This window comes from Phacochoerus africanus, chromosome 7 (assembly GCF_016906955.1).
Source record: "Phacochoerus africanus isolate WHEZ1 chromosome 7, ROS_Pafr_v1, whole genome shotgun sequence".
Lineage (NCBI taxonomy): Eukaryota > Metazoa > Chordata > Mammalia > Artiodactyla > Suidae > Phacochoerus > Phacochoerus africanus.
Window position 1 is genome coordinate 17,677,724 of NC_062550.1, and position 18,774 is coordinate 17,696,497.

An 18,774-nucleotide genomic window follows, 5' to 3' on the forward strand; every position below is an offset into this window, starting at 1 on the left:
GGTCATGACAAGGCCAACCTCACCCAGAAGGGAAGCAAGGTGACTAATATGCGGTGTGCAATTCAGCAATTTTGCAACTTTGAGGTACAAAGAACCAGTAAGAGACTCTTACCCATCAATAATAATCTATATTTCTTTAAAATTTTCTTTGGAGTCCTTAATACCAGATCCCTAATTTTAAGAGGTTAGTAGTCTTAGAATATTATTTCTACTTAAAATTTGTTGAGCACCCACTATGCCAGACATCGCCCTGCATCCTTTATATATGTTATTTAATCCTCATAAAATGCCTAAAGCTAAGTATTCTTATTCTGATTATACAGATAAAGAAATTGGGGCTCCAGGAAGTTACAGCACTGGCCCAAGGTCACAGAGCTAATAAATGGCAGAACCAAGATTCAAATTCAAATCCACTGAGCCTCAAAGCCCCTGCAAAATGCCTGGCTGAGCAGCAGTCACAGGCAGAAGGAACCCCTGCACCCCCTCCAGTTTCCTAGCCCAGACTTCTTAGTCCACCTCTAGCGAAGAACACTCAACAACGTCAAGAAATCTTGAGAGAATCAAGCTTGAGGAGCCCTGGAAAGACAAGTATCTATTTACAGTTAATCAGCACCCTGCCCAGCCCTGCAGACAGTTCTGACAAGTGGAGCCAGGAAGAGGCAACCACAGGCTCTGACTGGGCTCACCTGGGGCTAGAAACCAGCAGGCCCCTGGATGAGCATGGACCTGATGCAGCCCAGACTGGCTGTGCTGCTCAAGGAGCCCCTGCGCTAGAGGGACTCTCGGGAGCTGGGGTCCAGAGTCCACAGAAAGTCGTCTTCACAACTTCTATTTTCTCTTGTATTTCAACCCCCCACCAACTGCCACCTCATTAAGATATCACCCCCATTACTCTCTATCCCTTTACCTTCTTTTTCTTCATGGCACTTACCCCTCCTCAATATATTCTATTACAGATCTATGTATGTTTATTGTTGTCCTCATCTACAACATCAACTCTATGGAGCAAATCCCTTTGTCTCTTTTGTCCACTATGGGATCCCTAATGTCTAAATTACATAGTAGGAGTTCCTGTTGTGGCTCAATGGTTAACGAATCCGACTAGGAACCATGAGGTTTCGGGTTCGATCCCTGGCCTCACTCAGTGGGTTAAGGATCCGGTGTTGCCATGAGCTGTGGTGTACGTTGCAGACGTGGCTCAGATCCCACGTTGCTGTGGTTGTGGCGTAGGCCGGCAGCTGTAGCTCCGATTCAACCCCTAGCCTGGGAGCCTCCATATGTCGTGGGTGCGGCCCTAGAAAAGACAAAAAAAAAAAATTACACAGTAAACACTCAATACATTTGTGTTGAATGAATAAATGAGTGATCACACGATCAAACGTTTAAAAACTCTACTTCCCTCCCAGCAGGTTATGTAAGAGGCAAAACTGAACAATGCCAACTTCCCAGGAAGCACCATCAAACCTGTTGCTGGACCCTAACTTCCCTTCCAAACAGCTCCCTAAAGCTCAGCCCCAAGGCCCACAAGACCTAACCCACCAAACCCAGAGCAGGTACTAAAGGGAGAAAATGGAGCAGCGCTGAGGGAGGAGACACATTTCTCCTCCAGTTAAATACAGCCCAGGGCCTCTGCAAATTAAAAGCTCCCTCTTTACTGAATCCACTCAGCTTTAGTTATAGGTCGCACTTTTTATTTTTGTAACCAGCCAACCCACCAAATTATAGGCTCAGGCCACGGGCAGGCACGCCAAACACTGGGACCAGCCCAGCAGAGGCCCTGCCCTTTCTGGCCAAAGTGGGTAGAAGAGGGAGGGCTGAGCACCAGTCAAACCTGAAAGGGCAGAGGGCACAATCGCTCTGCTGGGCAGAGATGACTGAGGAGTCCGGTCTCACTCAGGTCAATGTGCTGCCCAGAGGGAAGCCAGATTCCAGGGCTCTCCACGCAGCTGCCACAGTGAACTCTTAACACTGTAAAGTGGATCGGGTCATTCCTTAAAGTCCTTATCAAGGCTGACAAGGTTCCATGACCTGGGCCCTGCTCACCTTTCTCTGTCTTCCGGGATCTCTCTTTAGCATCCTTGCCAACCAATCTGGCATTCCTTCAGTTCCTGGAATATGCAAACTTCTTTCCCACCCCAAGCTTTACTCAGGTTGTTCTCTCTTCCTAGAAAACCCTTCAGCCAGATCTTTATATATGGCTACAAGGAGGGATGGGAGGCGGGTAGGTGGGCTGGGTCTGAAAGACTAGAGAGACCACCAAGGGGTCTACTATAATGGATCAGGCAAGAGATGAGGACCAGTCACAGCAGTGGCAGTGCATATGGAAAGAAGGGGAGAGGAGGAGGAGTCTAGAGTGATTCCCAGGTGTCTGGCCTGGAAGACTGGCTGGAAGAGGGTGGCATCCCCTCACCTCCCACCCTAACACAATGTGCAAGAAAACACTAGCAGGTAGGAAGTAGATCACAGACCCTGGACACTACGCAATGAGTAGTATTTACTGAACACGAACAAGGCAATGTTTACTAATACAAATTAATTAGTACAAGACAACATTCCACCTTAAATGAAGGCCAGATGGATTTGGCAAAGGCAAAACTTAGCCCCAAACTTGGTAACTAGATAGAGAAGCATCTACACTTTCTAGACTTCTACAATTCAGGGGTAACATGTGGAACCATCTTGCATCCAGTTTTACTTAAATCGAATTATTCTGATTCTCTAATCTGTAAGGAATGAGAGTTTATTTCTTATATATTTTAATCATTCACTATGACCAGCAAAATCACGAATGGCCAGGAACCACTTACCAACTCATCTCTATTTTCCACCGAAACCCTGGGCAGAAAAGTCTCCAGAGCACTTTCTAACAATCAGGGGCTCTTCAGACAAAACTCTGTGAATTGACCAACCGTCCTGATCCATGCTCACCTCTTTGTCTTTAACTAGGATCCTCTCCCCCAGTAGGTGGGGCTCCTGGCTGCCCTTCATATGTCTGGCTCATTCTTCCTCTTTAATTCCCTCTTATACCACTCTGGCCTACAGCCTCCTCTCTCCTGATCCACACCAGTCACCTTTAAGATCCAACTTAAACTCCATGCCCTCCTGAGAGCACTGCCTGATCAGCGATCCTATGCCATACTATTCCCTAACCCACCTGTCCTTCTGTGCTTGGAGCTGTGTGGGACTTCATCACCTCAGGATCTCATTGGGTCTTCATAAAAACATGCAATTGGACAAGACAAACAGTATCCTCGTGTTAAGGATAAAATAAATGAAGCACACAGAGAGCCTCACAGATATCTGAGGATATGCACTTCATTCTACAAACAAAAAAATGTACTTTATTCAAAGTACATTTCTAAATATATATTTTGTCTCTCCAACTTAGCATTATCTTCAAATTCTTTGATATTCTCCAAAGCACTTGAGAAAGTGCTCTACATAAAGCAGGCACCTAAAACATATTTCCTTAATAAAAATGAAAGGAATCAAGAAAAGGAAGGAAAATGAAAGTAGAAAATCTCTCACAGATTCCAAGGCTGCCTCTGGCCTTCATTTAGAGGGAAGCCTTGGCTATACCCTTTCCTAACAACCTGTTCTTTGCCTCTCAAGGACATCCTGTAATTAAATATTGTTTAGTATCTTGTCATTCCCATAAAGTCCATAAAGGAGAGGAGATATTTGTTTGTTTTGTTTTTAATCACTGTATACCCAGTAGTATCACTGGCACATAATAAAACAAACAAAAAAAAAACCATGAAATACTTGTTGAATAGTGAATGTCCCAGTAAGACAGCTGGGATTCAAACCCACGTCTGGCTGACTCCAAAGCCCAAATCTTCCCACCACACCTCTTAGCAAAGGGAGACTTGTTCTACTTTTGTGTATGCTGCTGTAACCTACACAAATCCCCACCAAAGCAGTACTGAATGCAAGGTCTGATCCTGCAAAGAGAAGGAGATTGTGGTTAAGGACGTGGGCTTTGGAGTCAAACTGCTTGGATTCAAATTTGTACTTCACCACCTACTAACTGTGTGATCTTACATGACCGATTTAACCTTCCTGGACCTCCATGTCCTCATCTATAACATGGTGATAACAGTAATGACTTCAGAGTTGTGGTGATTAAATGAGATAACGTGTGTAAGGAGTTTTTCAAGGTGCCTGGCAAGCCATTAGCATGCAACGAACATTAGCTATGAAAATGATTAGCTAGCCATATTTCTGGGAGACAAGAATCTAGAGAACATAGCTTCCCTAGGGGTCAGGGCTGCTGAACTGACTTGACTTTGAGAGGTTCGCTGCAGTGAAGCCCAGAGCTCATGTGTATTCTCTTCGCTGACTTCACCTGCTCAAGCTCTGCTAAGACTGGAGGTGCAGCTTTCACTGGCCTAGAAATGAAAGAGGCTAAAAATATTTGACTTGGCTGTGTCTGGGGGACCAAGATTGTGCCTACGTTTAAGAATCTAAAATACAGCCTCAGGGCAGAATGGCATCTCTTAGGATTCCTTCTACTACAAAAACCAGTTCCAAGCTCAGCACAGAGCAGGGAATGACCCCACTGGTGTCCTTTCTCCCTCTTGCTCTCTTCCTTGGGCTCAGTGCAGAGACTAAGAGACAGGAGGTTTCTTTTTTGTTATGAAGGTTGAGCCTTCCTCCCCTTTTTTTATTCCTCCTTTTCCCTTAAAGGAAGAACACACACATGGTATAGATTGTGAAATTAATCAACTCAAATAGAATAAAAAAGGAGTGTCACTGTTAGGCCCCAACCTTCCCCTTCCCCCTCCATAGGTCACCATGGGGATCAACAGCTTGGTGTTGATTCTTTCAGAACTTTTTCCATGCATTTACATACAAACATGTGGCTTTGTGAAACATAATGTGTAATCTCCTTTTAATTGCCTTTTTTAGATGATTTATACACACACACACAACTTAGAGATTCCCAACAGCCACAATCATTTATTGAATGTCTACCAGATGCCAGATATTTGGCTGGACAGTGATAAGCATAAAGAAAGTCTATTCTCTCATGGAGTCAATAGTCTGGGGAGACAGTGAACACTTAAACAAATAATTTTAAAATAGAAAATAATGCAAAAAAAGTTAATAGGATGCTAAGATAGAGAATGCAAAGAAGAGAGGACTTTTTGAGAGGTGGTATTATTAAAACTGATTCCCCAAAGCATAAATTAGATTGAGCCATTTGAACATCCAGGATCAAGGCATTCCAGGAGAGGAAACAGCTTGTGCAAAGGCCCTGAGAAGAGAAAGGAGCTTGTCCTGAACTAAAGGAAGACTAATGCGGAGGCTGACAATCAGGAGGCAAATAATGCACTTTTTTTTTTAATGGCTGTACCTGTGGCATATCCAAGTTCCCAGTCCAGGAACTGAATCTGAGCCCAGCTGCGAGTTATGCTATGGCAACACCGGATCCTTTAACCCATGTTGGCCAGGGATCCAACCTTCGCCTCTGAAGTGACCTGAGCCACTGCAGTAAGATTTTTTTTCTTGTCTTTTGTCCTTTTAAGGCCACACTTGTGGCATATGGAGGTTCCCAGGCTAGGGGTCTAATCAGAGCTGTAGCCACTGACCTACGCCACAGCAATGCCAGATATGAGCCGGGTCTGCGACCTACACCACAGCTCACAGCAATGCTGGATCCTTAACCCACTGAGCAAGGCCAGGGATGGAACCCGCAACCTCATGGTTCCTAGTCGGATTCATTTCCACTGTGCCATGACAAGAACTCCATGCAGGTTCTTAACCCACCCCACCACAGCAGGAACTCCTGCGGTTTTTTGTTTTTTTGTGTGTGTTTTTTTTTTAAGTACAAAGGGAAATCATTAAAGATTTTTAGGTAGGAAAATGATGCTATTTGACTGATATTTTAAATTTGGCTGCATTGTGGGTAATGGATGGGTGGATGGAGAAGAGGGTAATAGAAGAACCTGGGAGCCAGCTGGCCAGATGTAATACAAGCCAAGAGTTGATAATGCCTTGGACTGAGGCAATGGCAGTAGAGACAGAGAGAATGGGTAGATTTGAGACATATTTTTGGAGGTGGAATTGGCAAGGCTTGCTAATAGACTGGGTATGGAGAAAGAAAAAGGAAAAATTAAAGATAGCTTCCAGTATTTGCCTTGAGTAACTAGATGAATGGAAAAGAAATAGATGTGGACAGGAAACGGACAATTAGCTTCCTCCTGGGTTTTCACTGTTAAGCAAAGCAGCCTTAGCTTCCTTCCCATGAACCTTCATGCACATGTATAAACAGTTCTGTGGGACAGTTTCCTGGAAGTGAGGTGACCAGTTAAAGGGTATGTACATTTCAAACCGGGAGACCCTGAAAGGTCAACCAAATTACATTATCATTAATGTACCATTAATGACAACCACAGACATCATCAATCTTTAGATGATTAGTATAAATGTGTATCATTGAAATGTTCATTTCCCTGATTTCTAATAAGGTTAAGAAGTTTTTCCTTAACTTTTAATTATATAATATATAAATGCATTCACCTTGTAAAAAATGTCAACGTCATAGATAAAGCTAAATTCCCTTTGACTTTCCTATTCCTCCTATTACAATTCTTCTCTGTATTTCAGAGGTAACCACTGTTACTAGATTTATTCATGTAATTCCAGAAAATTTTCTATGCATTTAAAAATATGTACATATAATCAAGGATGAAGCATCATTTAGAAGTTGTATTTCTAGCAGTTTAGCATGAACAAAAAAATCTAATGAAATTTTTTTACTTAGGGCCTAAGTAAGTGATATTTAGCTTGAGACCTTCTCCAGGTTAGTTAACCCCTGTTAGCCCTAGTTTCATCCCTGTAAAACAAAAGTGAAATAAGTGTCTTGCAGCACTATTGTCAAGTTTAATGAGATAATATATATAGAAGCATGTGGCATATTCCCAACAAATGTGAATTCTCTTTCCTTAACCTATACAAGTTAAATCTAGGCATTTAGTAGAGACCAGAAACTGAGCCATTTCTATAAGGAAGAGATAAGGAGACTCCACCCAGAAAAAGCATTTTTAATGAATGCTGTCCTGAAAAAAAAAAATTTTTTTTTTTTCATAATAAGCCTCCCCTCAAGATCTGAATTTTTCTTCAAAAATACGGCTATGAAATATTCTGAGCAGTCAAAATAGTAGAGGACTTTTTTTTTTTTTTTTTTTTTTTGCTTTGCTTTTCAGGGCTGCACCTGTGGTATATGGAAACTCCCAGGCTAGGGGTCAAATCAGAGCTTGCAGCTGTCAGCCTACACCACAGCCACAGCAACACAGGATCTAAGCCACATCTGCGACCTACACCACAGCTCACGGCAATGCCAGATCCTTAACCCCAAAACCCACTGAACGAGGCCAGAGATGGAACCCAAATCCTCGTGGATACTAGCTTGGTTCCTTACCGCTGAGCCACAACAGGAACTCCCAGGGATTTTTTTTTTTTTTTTTTAAGGTAGAAAGCAAAAGGATTTAAGCATAGAATTAAATTAACTACCAGAGACTGCTGTTCAAAATCCCTCTTAGGCACATCCTGGGAAGCTACGACTGCCTGGATTTTCCAAGAGACCTTAGGCCTGTGGAAGAGAGTTGCGACTTTGGGCAGGTAGTACCTCCAAACACAGGATATGACCAAACCTTTGGGCCTCACTGCAAGAATGCCACTGGTTCCCCCAGCTTGTTAAATACGTCCTGTCATCCCTACCTGGATGTTCCTGGAGGTTGAGGGTCTGGCTCAAAGGGGCAGACCCACCACAAAGTATCCTCAGTCAAAGTTAAATTAAGATGTCCAGGGGCCAGAATATCTCCCTTTGAAGGGGGAGTCAACCAAGTTTCAACAAGCTCTCTTTTTGGAACCACCAATGGAGGCATCATTTTATCTGAACTGATAATCGGGCTCCCTTCCCCTAACAAAAATACTGAGTACCGTTTGTATCAAGGAGCTCAGTGGCTTCTCGCCCAGTTTTCCTTTCCCATTCTTTGAGGCTCAAAGCCCAGGATTTCCTAGCACCAAGAATGGATTTTAAACCCCCAAAGGACTGTATGTGTGCACAGAATTAGGAGTCACAGGTTTAATCAGATTTTCGAAAGGGCCTTTTACTCAAAAGATCCAGAAGTGCTATTCAAAGATCTCTCAAACATATTCCCAAGCTAAACACATTACCCTGGCTTGAGGAGCTAATGGGGTTAGTAAAGGTCGGAGGTAAAGTATGTATACCCCAAACTGCTCCTTGACAAGTTTTAGGGGAGAGCCCACAGTATTGGGGAAATCAGGGAATCAGTCCTTTAAACCTACAGAGAGAGGTAATAAAAAGACAAAGGTCTACCTCTTGTCTGAAGGTGTAATAGGAGATGAGAAAACTAAGAAAGCACCAAAACTGTTGCTCTGCCTTTACCGTTTTTTGTTTTGGTTGGTTGTTTTTTTTTTTGTCTTTTTGTTTTTTCTAGGGCCGCACCTGCAGCATACAGAGTTTCCCAGGCTAGGGGTCTAATTGGAGCTGTAGCGCCGGCCTACGCTAGAGCCACGGCAACTCGGGATCCGAGCCACATCTGCAACCTACACCACACTCAGGGCAACGCCAGATCCTCAACCCACTGAGCGAGGCCAGGGATCAAACCCACAACCTCATGGTTTCTAGTGAGATTCGTTAACCACTGAGCCACGATGGGAACTCCTCTGCCTTTACTTTCACTGCGCTTAAAGTTTCATCCCCACCTGGGACCCAAAATAACGGAGGTACAGATTAGTAGCGGATAAGTCTCAGCAGAAGTGCTATCATCAGCATTGTGGGTAAGATCATTCTTTATGGTGTGGGACTGACCCAAACACTGAAGGATGGTTAACACCCTCAGAAGCAACCCCCTCCCCACCCCCAGTGTGATAACCAAAACATCCTCACTTGCCAAAAACTCCCTCCTGGGACAGCTGAAAACCACTTTAACTGATGAGAATAGAGGTGATGTATAATGGGTAATGCATATGCCACAAACATTTAGTTGTAGAACCTTTATAGATTACAAAGTGTTTTCACTATGTTGTCTATTTTAAACATCCTCAAAACCCTGAAAAGTAGTATTATCATCACCCATCTCATAAGGATGAAATTAGCTCAGAAAAGTTAACAGGCGAAGGTCATTCAGCTGGGGGAAAAAAAAGCTATAAAGCTGGATCAGAACCCAATTCTGATTCCAAAATTGATGTTCTTTCTTTCAAAACATCCTTAGCTTGCAAGAGTCTCAAACCAGCTACTTCCACCAAGGACAGATGTTTTTTTAAGCTTCCATGGGAAATATTGGAAAGATCCAGGGACTGGCTCCCCAGCTCCCTTCAAGGAAGCAAGTAAAAACTGAGCAGAAACTACCTCTACTCTAAGCTGTAGATAGTTAAAACAGGCTAACCATCTCTGGAGGTACCCAAATACCAGGCTCATGCCTCGTTGTTACTAAAAGAGGGACTATGCCATTCTCTAGTCTAGACCTGAATAGAGATGAGCGAGCAGGGCAAGAAGAGAATACATCCCTTCCCTGTTTTTAGAGACCCAGAGGCAGAACCACCAGCCCACCCAGTCCTGGCAATAACCTTTAAGGGTGAAAAGGTGGTAAAAGATATGGGGAGGGAATGAGGAAAGAGATGAGGACTAGAATTGAACCATGGAGGATATGTAACAGCCTAGATCCTTCCTCTACTTGAGAAATTTCTCACATGAATAATTCTGCTATCCCCTTGTGGTTCAGAACAGTATTTAGAACACCCTGCAAGGACCTCAAAGTGCTTTATAAACTGAAAAGAGTATGCATCTTAGCAAAGCAGATGAGGGAAAACTGCTTCCCTAAAACCCTACTCAGGTCCTCCTTGACCCAGCACACATCAACTCCCAACCCAGAATTCTGCTGTGAAGTGATGGAAGACAGAAAGGAGATTCTGGAAAGAGGATTCTGAAAGATAAAGAGAGAAGTAGAGAGGAGGGTGGGAGGCAAAGACAGAGTATCTCGAGGACGGAGAGGCTGCCAGATACTCTACATCTTTCTCAGGGGACTCATTCTCCCACATGAAAGGGAAACGAGACATAAAAATGTGGCTCCACAGAGGGAAGCAAAAAAGAGACTAGAAATGGGAACTCAGGAATTCAAGCTGCCTAGTTGATCTCTATTCTGGAAGGCTCTTCATGGCTGCCCATCTTCAAACCCTCAGTTCCCATACAGTGCTATGCCAAGAGGGGGCCCTCAAGGACCCAGTGAGAAGTAGGGGGCAGGGGCTGTGTGGAGACAGCACTCTCTCTTATCTTCAAAGAATAAGGTCCTTCCTCTTCTCTGAAGTGCATTTCCGAACTGGAATGAACCCCCAGCCTTTCCCTGGCACTGCTTCAGCTCAGCTCAGACTTGGGAGAAACATTTCCCAGAATGGAGGTGACCAGCCTGGCTGACCAGATAACATGCTGACTTCAGGCAGCCAGCACTGCCGTCCCCTGGGCCGACTACAGTCAGCTCTGGGCCAGATACTTTAGTCTTGACCACAGAACCAGGGTCCTGACTCCGACCAGCCTTCCCAGGCAACCTTGGGGGCAGGAGAGGATCTGTGCTCTCGTTTCCTCTCCACCTTGGCTTGTTTTTTCACTTCATTGAAGATTAGCTATTTCCACCCCGACAAGTTCCTGTTCTCACCAGCTGTAGAAGTTGTTTCCCCATAGACAGAGCTATGAAGCACTGGTGTGGCTGCCACCTGGACTGTTCCAGCTGCAGAAACAGACCCAATAAGTCCTAGGCTAAAGGGCTTTTTCATCCCAGATAAAACAGCAGGGAGAAGAAATTAAGGGATAGGAAGCAATTCCAACTCCCCAGTGGATACACTGGTATCCATTTTATTATTAATCTTATGTAATAGTTGATATGCTCTTTCATATGTGACAAATATTTTATAATAAAAAAGTGTGAAAAATATATACATTTATTACACAGAAATTTGTATATATAATAAACCCCCAACAGAGAGCCAAGGGCACAAATAAAAGGTGGCCAAGGAGCTCCCGTTGTGGCGCAGTGGTTAACGAATCCGACTAGGAACCATGAGGCTGTGGGTTCGGTCCCTGCCCTTGCTCAGCGGGTTAACGATCCGGCGTTGCCATGAGCTGTGGTGTAGGTTGCAGATGCGGCTCGGATCCCGCGTTGTCATGAGCTGTGGTGTAGGCCGGTGGCTACAGCTCCAATTCAACCCCTAGCCTGGGAACCTCCATATGCCGAGGGAGCGGCCCAAGAAATAGCAACAACAACAAAGACAAAAGACAAAAAAAAAAAAAAAAAAGGCGGCCAAAACACTTATGATGAAATGTTAAAAGAAATGCAAAGTAAAACACAATACTATTTGTCACTAATTAAATTGGCAAAGGTGTTTAAAGTTAAACCATTCAGTAATGGTTAGCTTATCAAGAGAGACACTATCAGTGGAAAAGGCTATTGGTAGAACTTTTTAGAAGGCATAGTTCTCAAAGGCCTTTAAAAAGCACATACCTTTGATTTAATAATTCCAGTTCTGGCAATTTATCCCAAGGAAATAATCAAAGATGCACACAAATACTTATGCACAGGATATTCATTACAGTGTTAATTATAGTAGCAAAAAAGGAGAGAGAGAAATATAAGGCAGTAATAAAATATTATGGAGGGTTTTTTTTGCAACTATGAAATCATGATACTGAAGAATATTTACACAAATGAGAAAATGCTTAAAACAGTAAAATAAAGATCAGTTTAGGAAACAATATGCATGGTATGATTCTAATTGTTAAAATAAATGTAGGTTCACCAAAATGTTAATAGATGGAGAGGTTACAGATGATTTTAGTTCTCTTTATACTTTCTATATATTTTATATTTTCCATATTTTTGCTTTAAATTTGCTTAATAAACGTATCTTATTTTCATAATCAGGAGAAAAAAAAAGCCATTCTCAATCCTTCCCTTGTTCCCTCCCTTTAAAGACACTCACATACATTTTTTTAAAATACCTTTTTTAAAAAAAAAAAACACTTCTAAATATGTATTTAGGGTCTTAAAAATATCATATCCTACAATCTAGCAAGTTCAATTTTGGGTTTCTCTCCCAAGGCAAACTCCAACTATTGAAAAGTTACAGCCAGATGTTCATCACAGCACTGTTTATGATGGTAAACGGAAACAACTTACATGTCCAAAAATAAGAGGATAATTAAGTAGACAGTGGTATATTCACTTGACGGACCACTATACAAGCATTTTAAAATATTTACAGGGACTAGCCTGGGAAAACTAATGAAATAACAAAAGCAAAGAAAAAATAGAAGAAAAGCCAAATTGGATATATACATGTGTGTGTGTGGTGTGTGTATACACATATATATGCTACTATCACAATATTGTACAAAGCCCTATGCAGAGAAAAAACTAGGAAAGGTTTTAAAATATACTCTCTTCAGTTGCTAAAGGAATGGTGAAAATATGGACTTTTTTCTTCAGTTTAAATCTTCAATCTGTTCTTCTTTCTAAATTGCCCAAGCTTTTTTTTTTTTTAGAAAATGAGTATTACTTTAAGAGAAAAAAAAAAAAAAAAAGCTGAGACTCCTTCTGAGCAATGAAAACATTCCCAAATGACAAGAAGTCCACTGCATCGGTTCCATCCCCCTCCCACCCACTCCCACACCTCCCCAGTCTAAAGTAGGGTCATATGGGAAGGTCAGGGAATGAGGCGCCTCTCGATGGCCTAGGGTCTTTCAGTGAGGTCTCCAAACAAGGGGGTTCCTCTGACCAGCTGCTGTCAAGGGCCCTTTCCCTCCCCCAAGTCCTATCGCAGCCTGAACTAATTCACCACAATCCCCAGGGCTGGGAAAAACATTTCCACCATGGTGATTTGGAACTTGATATTTAGTCCAAGTTTTTCCCAGCCCCTTCCTATGTCACAGGAGGCCTCTCAAAGCCTCTTGACAACTAGCACCCAGGCCAGTTTAGCTCCTACCTTAACACTACGCTTTTAGCAAAACCCCAAGTCATTGGTCATCACTAGGGAAATGCGAAAGAAGGAACCACAGCAGGGACCGCCTGTCACACAGCCCCAACGCTAATGCTCTGAGACCCTCCACCTGAGGGATATCCAGGCCTTTTTCTGGCATCATCACAACCTTTAGACTTCATCTCAAATCTGTAATAAGTCAGCAAATAGGAAAATCAGGGTGCAAACACAGCAGACAGCTATTCTTCTAAAGCCATCAAAGCCCTCTGCCTCCCCTTTCTATCTAAGGAAAGGCCAGTACTAGCCAGTATACTAGCTTCTGAGCAACTTAGGCTGGGTAGTTATCTAGTTAGGACAAAACTCACAGGGGAGTGCTTTAGAAGACCAGAGATTGGCTCTTATCATGGTATTAACTAAGGTATTATTAATAAAGGGGAGCTCCAATAACTGCCCATCCTAAACTTGTCAGTCATCAATAGAATAGGGGCTGCTGCCGAGACAAAGGGTAAGGAAGGATCCCAAGGAAACAGTATAACAGCAATTTCACAAGCTTTTTAATATCAGGGCACACGTAGAAAATAATACAATTTGTACAGTACACAAGGGGTAAATGGTGGAAGCTGACACAGCCAGAGGGGACCGATCCTGGTCCTGAGCTGCTCCCAGGGATGAGGGGCTCTGTATCCCAGCACACCAGAAGGAAAGCCCTGAATTAGGGCACCTGGCTAGGTAGGACTCTTGGGAGCCACGTCCTGCACAAATCACCTTATGGCTTCAGACCTCGAGTTCTCCAACCTCGGCTGACAGGCTGTGGGTCAGATCATGTGTCTGCACCAGAAAGCTGGGAGCCTGTGGTCTTGACTCAGCAATGATACAACTTCCCCAGCCAGGGTGCTTTACAGGGGGGGTTTCCATAGATACCCTGGGACTGGGGAAGCCCACCAGCAGCAGCATATCCTGAGGCTGGCTATACAGAATGGGGTAATTGGTTTCATCAGATTTCCGAACTTAAAATACCTTTTTGGGAATGCAAGTGATCTCAGATTTGAGTCACTGCTGAGAGCTACAAACTTTAAAACTACCATTTACTGAGCAAAGTACTTGACTTTTAGTTTCCTTAAAGTCACACAATAACCTCATGTGGCAAATACTATTATTATCCTCATTTATAAGAGGAAACTGGGACTCCAAGAAATGAAGTAACTTGCCTGAAGTCAAGCATTTTTCTAACTGGATACTGTGAAGAGCCAATATTTGCACTAGTTTTGACTTGAAAATCCATATGCTTAATCAGGACATCAGTACGTCACCTCAACAAAACCAATAAACAGGTTTTTCTTAAACCAAATCAATCATAGTGAAGCTGACAATCTGGGAAAGAAGATGGTGAAAAAGGAGCAACTTGTCTAACTCTCTTACACCATCAAGAAAAGAAACTAGGAGTTCCCATTGTGGCTCAGCAGTTAACAAACCTGGCTGGCATCCATGAGGACGCAAGTTCAATCCCTGGCCTCACTCAGTGGGTTAAGGACCTGACGTTGCGGTGAGCTGTGGTGTAGGTCGAAGACACGGCTTGGATCCTGCGTTGCAGTGGCCCTGGCGTAGGCTGGTGGCTACAGCTCCGACTGGACCTCTAGCGTGGGAACCTCCATATGCTGCAGGTGGGGCCCTAAAAAAGACAAAAGACAAAAAAAAAAGAAAAGAAAAGAAACTAATCTATATTAAGAACCTACTGGGTGCCAAGCACCTTATATACATGGCTCACCTAATTCTCAAAATCCCACCAGGATGGGAATTATTAGCCCCATTGTACAGATGAGAAAAATCTAGGCTCAGAGAGGTTAAGACAATTGCTAAGACAGAGCACCTGCTGTCAGGAAATACACCTGAGCCTGTTCCAGGGTCAAACATCCAACAAACAGTACTGTTCCCAAAGGAGAGTGGAAACGACACGATTCAGGAACAGGGGGAAGAGGAATCTTTAGGAGCCCCCAGAAAGGATTCAAATCCCCAAGAAAGCATGATTTTTCTCCATGTTGGAAAACTGGGGTAAAATCCCCTCCTCTCCTAAGACAGCTAACTCATCCTGGCCTGGCCTGTTTCAGCCCCCTATCATCCACAGCTCAGGCACCGAGAAACAGGACCAAAACAAAAGCCACGAGGAAACAAATCAAAACTTTATACAGAAAGGCAGGCTTGCAAGTGGGTGGTCTGGTCCCGGGCTTGACCTGGGCGCTCTGGCTAGTAATCAGGGTATCGTGTGCATTTTGTGAATATTAAGCCATTAATCTGCCAACTAAACAGACTTGTCAGTTAAACTCCAATAAGGACATGATCGACTATGCTTCTGAGCTCTTGCGACAAACTGCCTGGCACCCCCATGCACTCTATCTCTGACCATCCCTTTCTCTCCATTCTCTGTAGCTACCTCATGCCACTCCATGGAGGTTTTTACACCCCCACTGGAGTGCAAAATCCCTCCTACTCTTTCCCCAACAGTTGAGCTCTTGTTCTCAAAGGCACCAAGTCCAAGGCTCTCCTCCTCAGCCTCTGAGATGGCCACGGCATATTAGTAATCACTGACTCACCCCATCCCTCTGAGGAGGCTGGGGGAAATGCAGAGGGTCACAGGATGTGTGGCCCAGATCCCTTTGGCCCTTCAGAGAGCTGATGGGCAGAGAGGTACCAGCTTCCCCTCGGAACCCATGTACCGCCCCCCCCCCCCCCCCGATCTGGTTGTGGTGCCAGTGGGGTGGTGTCAGACTCTGCACCATCAGAGTAGGCCAGGATCCCTAGACAGCTTCACTGATGCCAACAGATCTAATCATTCCAAAGCAGATGAAATCCAATAAGGCTGCTAAGTCCACAACTTATTCCTCCTTACAGGCAAAGGCAAAGTCAGCCCTTCAGGCCATAGTAACAATTATTGCAGTACTAACACTGCCTCTTAGAGAGTTCTTTGAGGAAATGGAAACCCTTTCCCCAAGTTTCTCTAAGATTTACCTCTGTTAGTAAATGTTCCATCTCCTAGTTCACTTTCTTTCTCCGAAACTTCATTTTTAGCTCCAACAGATTCTCTGGCTCCGTCCCAGTGATACCAGCTCAGATCCTCTCTGTCCACAGAGCCACTGACATCAATGTCCAATTCCCACACCAAAGAAGAATCCCAAAGTCAGCTCTAAAAACTCATCCATACAGATCACTTAGGAACCTACAGAAAGACTAAAAAAAGTACAGCCCCCAAAACCAAACCCAGTCGCTAGGGCTTAACATAAAAAGTGGGGAGGCGGGGGAGGCAGGATGGTTCGTGTATTGTTTCAATTGGAAAAATACACTAGTGAAATGGCTTATCCACATGTTCAGGCCTTTTAGGCAAACCCACTGTAACTTTGCAGGATGCCTGCAGGCCGTTCTGAAAATAAGAGGAATGGCAGCACTCTTTATTCCACCCTCTTCAAAAGCTGCCAGCTCCCCTCCATTCCCTACCCACCCGCCTCTCCCCCAAACATCTGGTCCCGGCTGGGAGTAGGACCCACTCCCTGGAAAGTCTCCATGTTAACATCAGAGGTGGTCTCCCCAGTCAGAGAACGCAGACTTAGGCTGAGGAGTGGGCCGGCCCTGCGCTTCTGAATTCCCCCCGCACCAGCCAGAGGCTTAGGAGTGAGAATTCTAAGGACCTGGGGAGACTGTCAGGGAAGGGGGGGGAGCGAGAAGGGCGGCAGAAGGGGGAGGGGCGAGGAAGAAGTCTGGGTCCCGGGGCGGTCCCGGGCTGGGGACCCCTCCTCTTAAGCGTCCAGCGGTTGAGGCGGTCGGTCGGGAGGTCCCTGATGGGGCTGCTCAGAGGTTCCCGGGAAGGCGCTGGGGGCCGAGGTCTGTCCAAGGCCCTGACTGAAGGGGTGGGCCGGACCAAGGGACTCGGGCAAAGTCCCACCTGGGGCGCTGGGACCTGGGGGTGGGGGGGGGGGGCGGTAGGAGGGGGAAGGGACTAGGCTCGGCTCTTACCAGCACCAAGGCGAACCTCTCCTCCAGCTCACAGGGCTCAGGCATCGGCATCTTGCCGGTCGGCGGCAGCAGCGAGACTGAGGGCGGCTCGCCCGGGCTCCCCTCGGTGCTCTCCAGGTTGCCCATCGCTGCGGGGCCCCCTCGGGGGCCTCAGCCCCCCACCTCCAAGCCCGGGGGTCTTGGGCTGGGCCTGTCGGACTCAGCTCCTCCCTCAGGGCCGGCTACCCTAGTCCCGACTCCTCGGCCGGGTCGGGGGTTGAGGGGCTCCTTAGGGTCCGGCAAGACCCGGAGCGGACAGCGGCACCGAAGCGACCGGCTCTAGCTAAAACCCGCCGCCTCGCCGCTCTCAGCGCGCCGCCCCGGCGCTGCCCCTCCCCGCCCCCCGCGCTCTTTCCCTTCCCCCCCCTACTTCGCTTCCTCCCACCCACTCCCGGCCGGGACTCAGGCTTCCCCCCCGAGCGCCGACTGCAGCCGCGCGCCCCATTCATGCAGGCCCCGCCTCTCGCCCACGGGCCTCCCGGGCAGCCCGCCCCGCCCCGCCCCCTCCTGAGTCCGATTGACGGCCTCAACTGCCAATCACAGTGCCTCCAGCACCGCGGTGGCCTCGCGCCTGGCGCTTGGCGCGCCCTGGCGGCCCTGGTGCGCATCTAGTCATCGCAGTTGCTGAGGGCGTGAGGTGTTGGGTTGGTCCCTGGGAACCGGCCTTTTACCATAATAGCTCATAATATATACAAATAAATAAGATACAGGGCACCGAGTGAACAGATAACTACAAGAGAAGTAGAAACGTCTAGGATACTCAGAAGTGGTAGAGAGACCACACCTGTTAGAGTCACGGTAAGAGGGAGAATTTGAATCGGGCATTTAGGAATGGGGACTACCTTAACTGCCTGAGACAGGTGAAAAGGATTTAGGAGAGGACCTTACCGACGTTCAAACGTTGATCTGCTTGAATGTGAAAATGGTGAGGCAGGAGAAGAATGCTGCTCTGGGTTAGATCTATTGGGAGGGTCGTCATTTATGATGTGATGGCCTTCTGTTGTTTCTGCCACCCTGCATACCTCTTCCTCAAGCGATAACATCCCGTCTCCTTTTAGGGAACTACGTTCGCCTGTCCTCAGTCCATGTAGAGCCGAACTTCACCTCCATTCCAGGAGGTCCCATGACCCAGGCCTGGCGAATCAAAGCATTTTCTTCCTCTACCTTTGGAGACTGTTTTAGGAATTGACAGTTGACTTAAGCCAGAATATAAAACTCATTTCTAAGGCTTTCACTGGAATAATCAAGAAAGAGGCATTCTCTTGGAGTTCCCATCGTGACTCAGTGGAAACAAATCTGGCTAGCATCCATGAGGACGCAGGTTCGATCCTTGGACTTGCTCTGTAGATTAAGGATCTGGTGTTGCCTTGAGCTGTGGTATAGGTTGAAGAGGTGGTTCAGATCTGGTGTTGCTGTGGCTGTTGCTTAGGCCAGCAGCTATAGCTCCGATTCAATCTCTAGCCTGGGAACCTCGATGTGCCTCAGGTGTAGCCCTAAAAAGACTTAAAAAAAAAAGAGGCAATCTCTTCCCATACCATCACCCATAACACTTCAAGCTTGCTTGAGAATGAAGCCAATGCAGAGGAAAGCAAATGCTAAGGAGTTCCCTTGTGATGCAGCGGGTTAAGGATCTGGCACTGTCACTGCAGTGACTGGGGTCATTGTTATGGTGCAGGTTCAGTCCCTGGCCCAGGAACTTCCACATGCTGCAGGTGTGGTCAAAAGGAAAACAGA

General features: G+C 45.6%; 1 protein-coding gene across 4 annotated transcripts in view; it reads right to left on the bottom strand.

Annotated features, from left to right (window-relative positions):
* The window catches only part of FMNL3 (formin like 3), a 53,454-nt gene extending 36,086 nt beyond the window's left edge, over nt 1-17,368 (bottom strand). For all 4 annotated transcript variants that reach the window (XM_047786556.1, XM_047786555.1, XM_047786553.1 and 1 more), the window contains exon 1: nt 17,002-17,368. In XM_047786556.1, the coding sequence (XP_047642512.1) occupies nt 17,002-17,127 (126 nt within the window). In that variant the 5' untranslated portion in view covers nt 17,128-17,368. The remainder of the gene's footprint in view (nt 1-17,001) is intronic.
* Nucleotides 17,369-18,774: the final 1,406 nt, after the last annotated feature.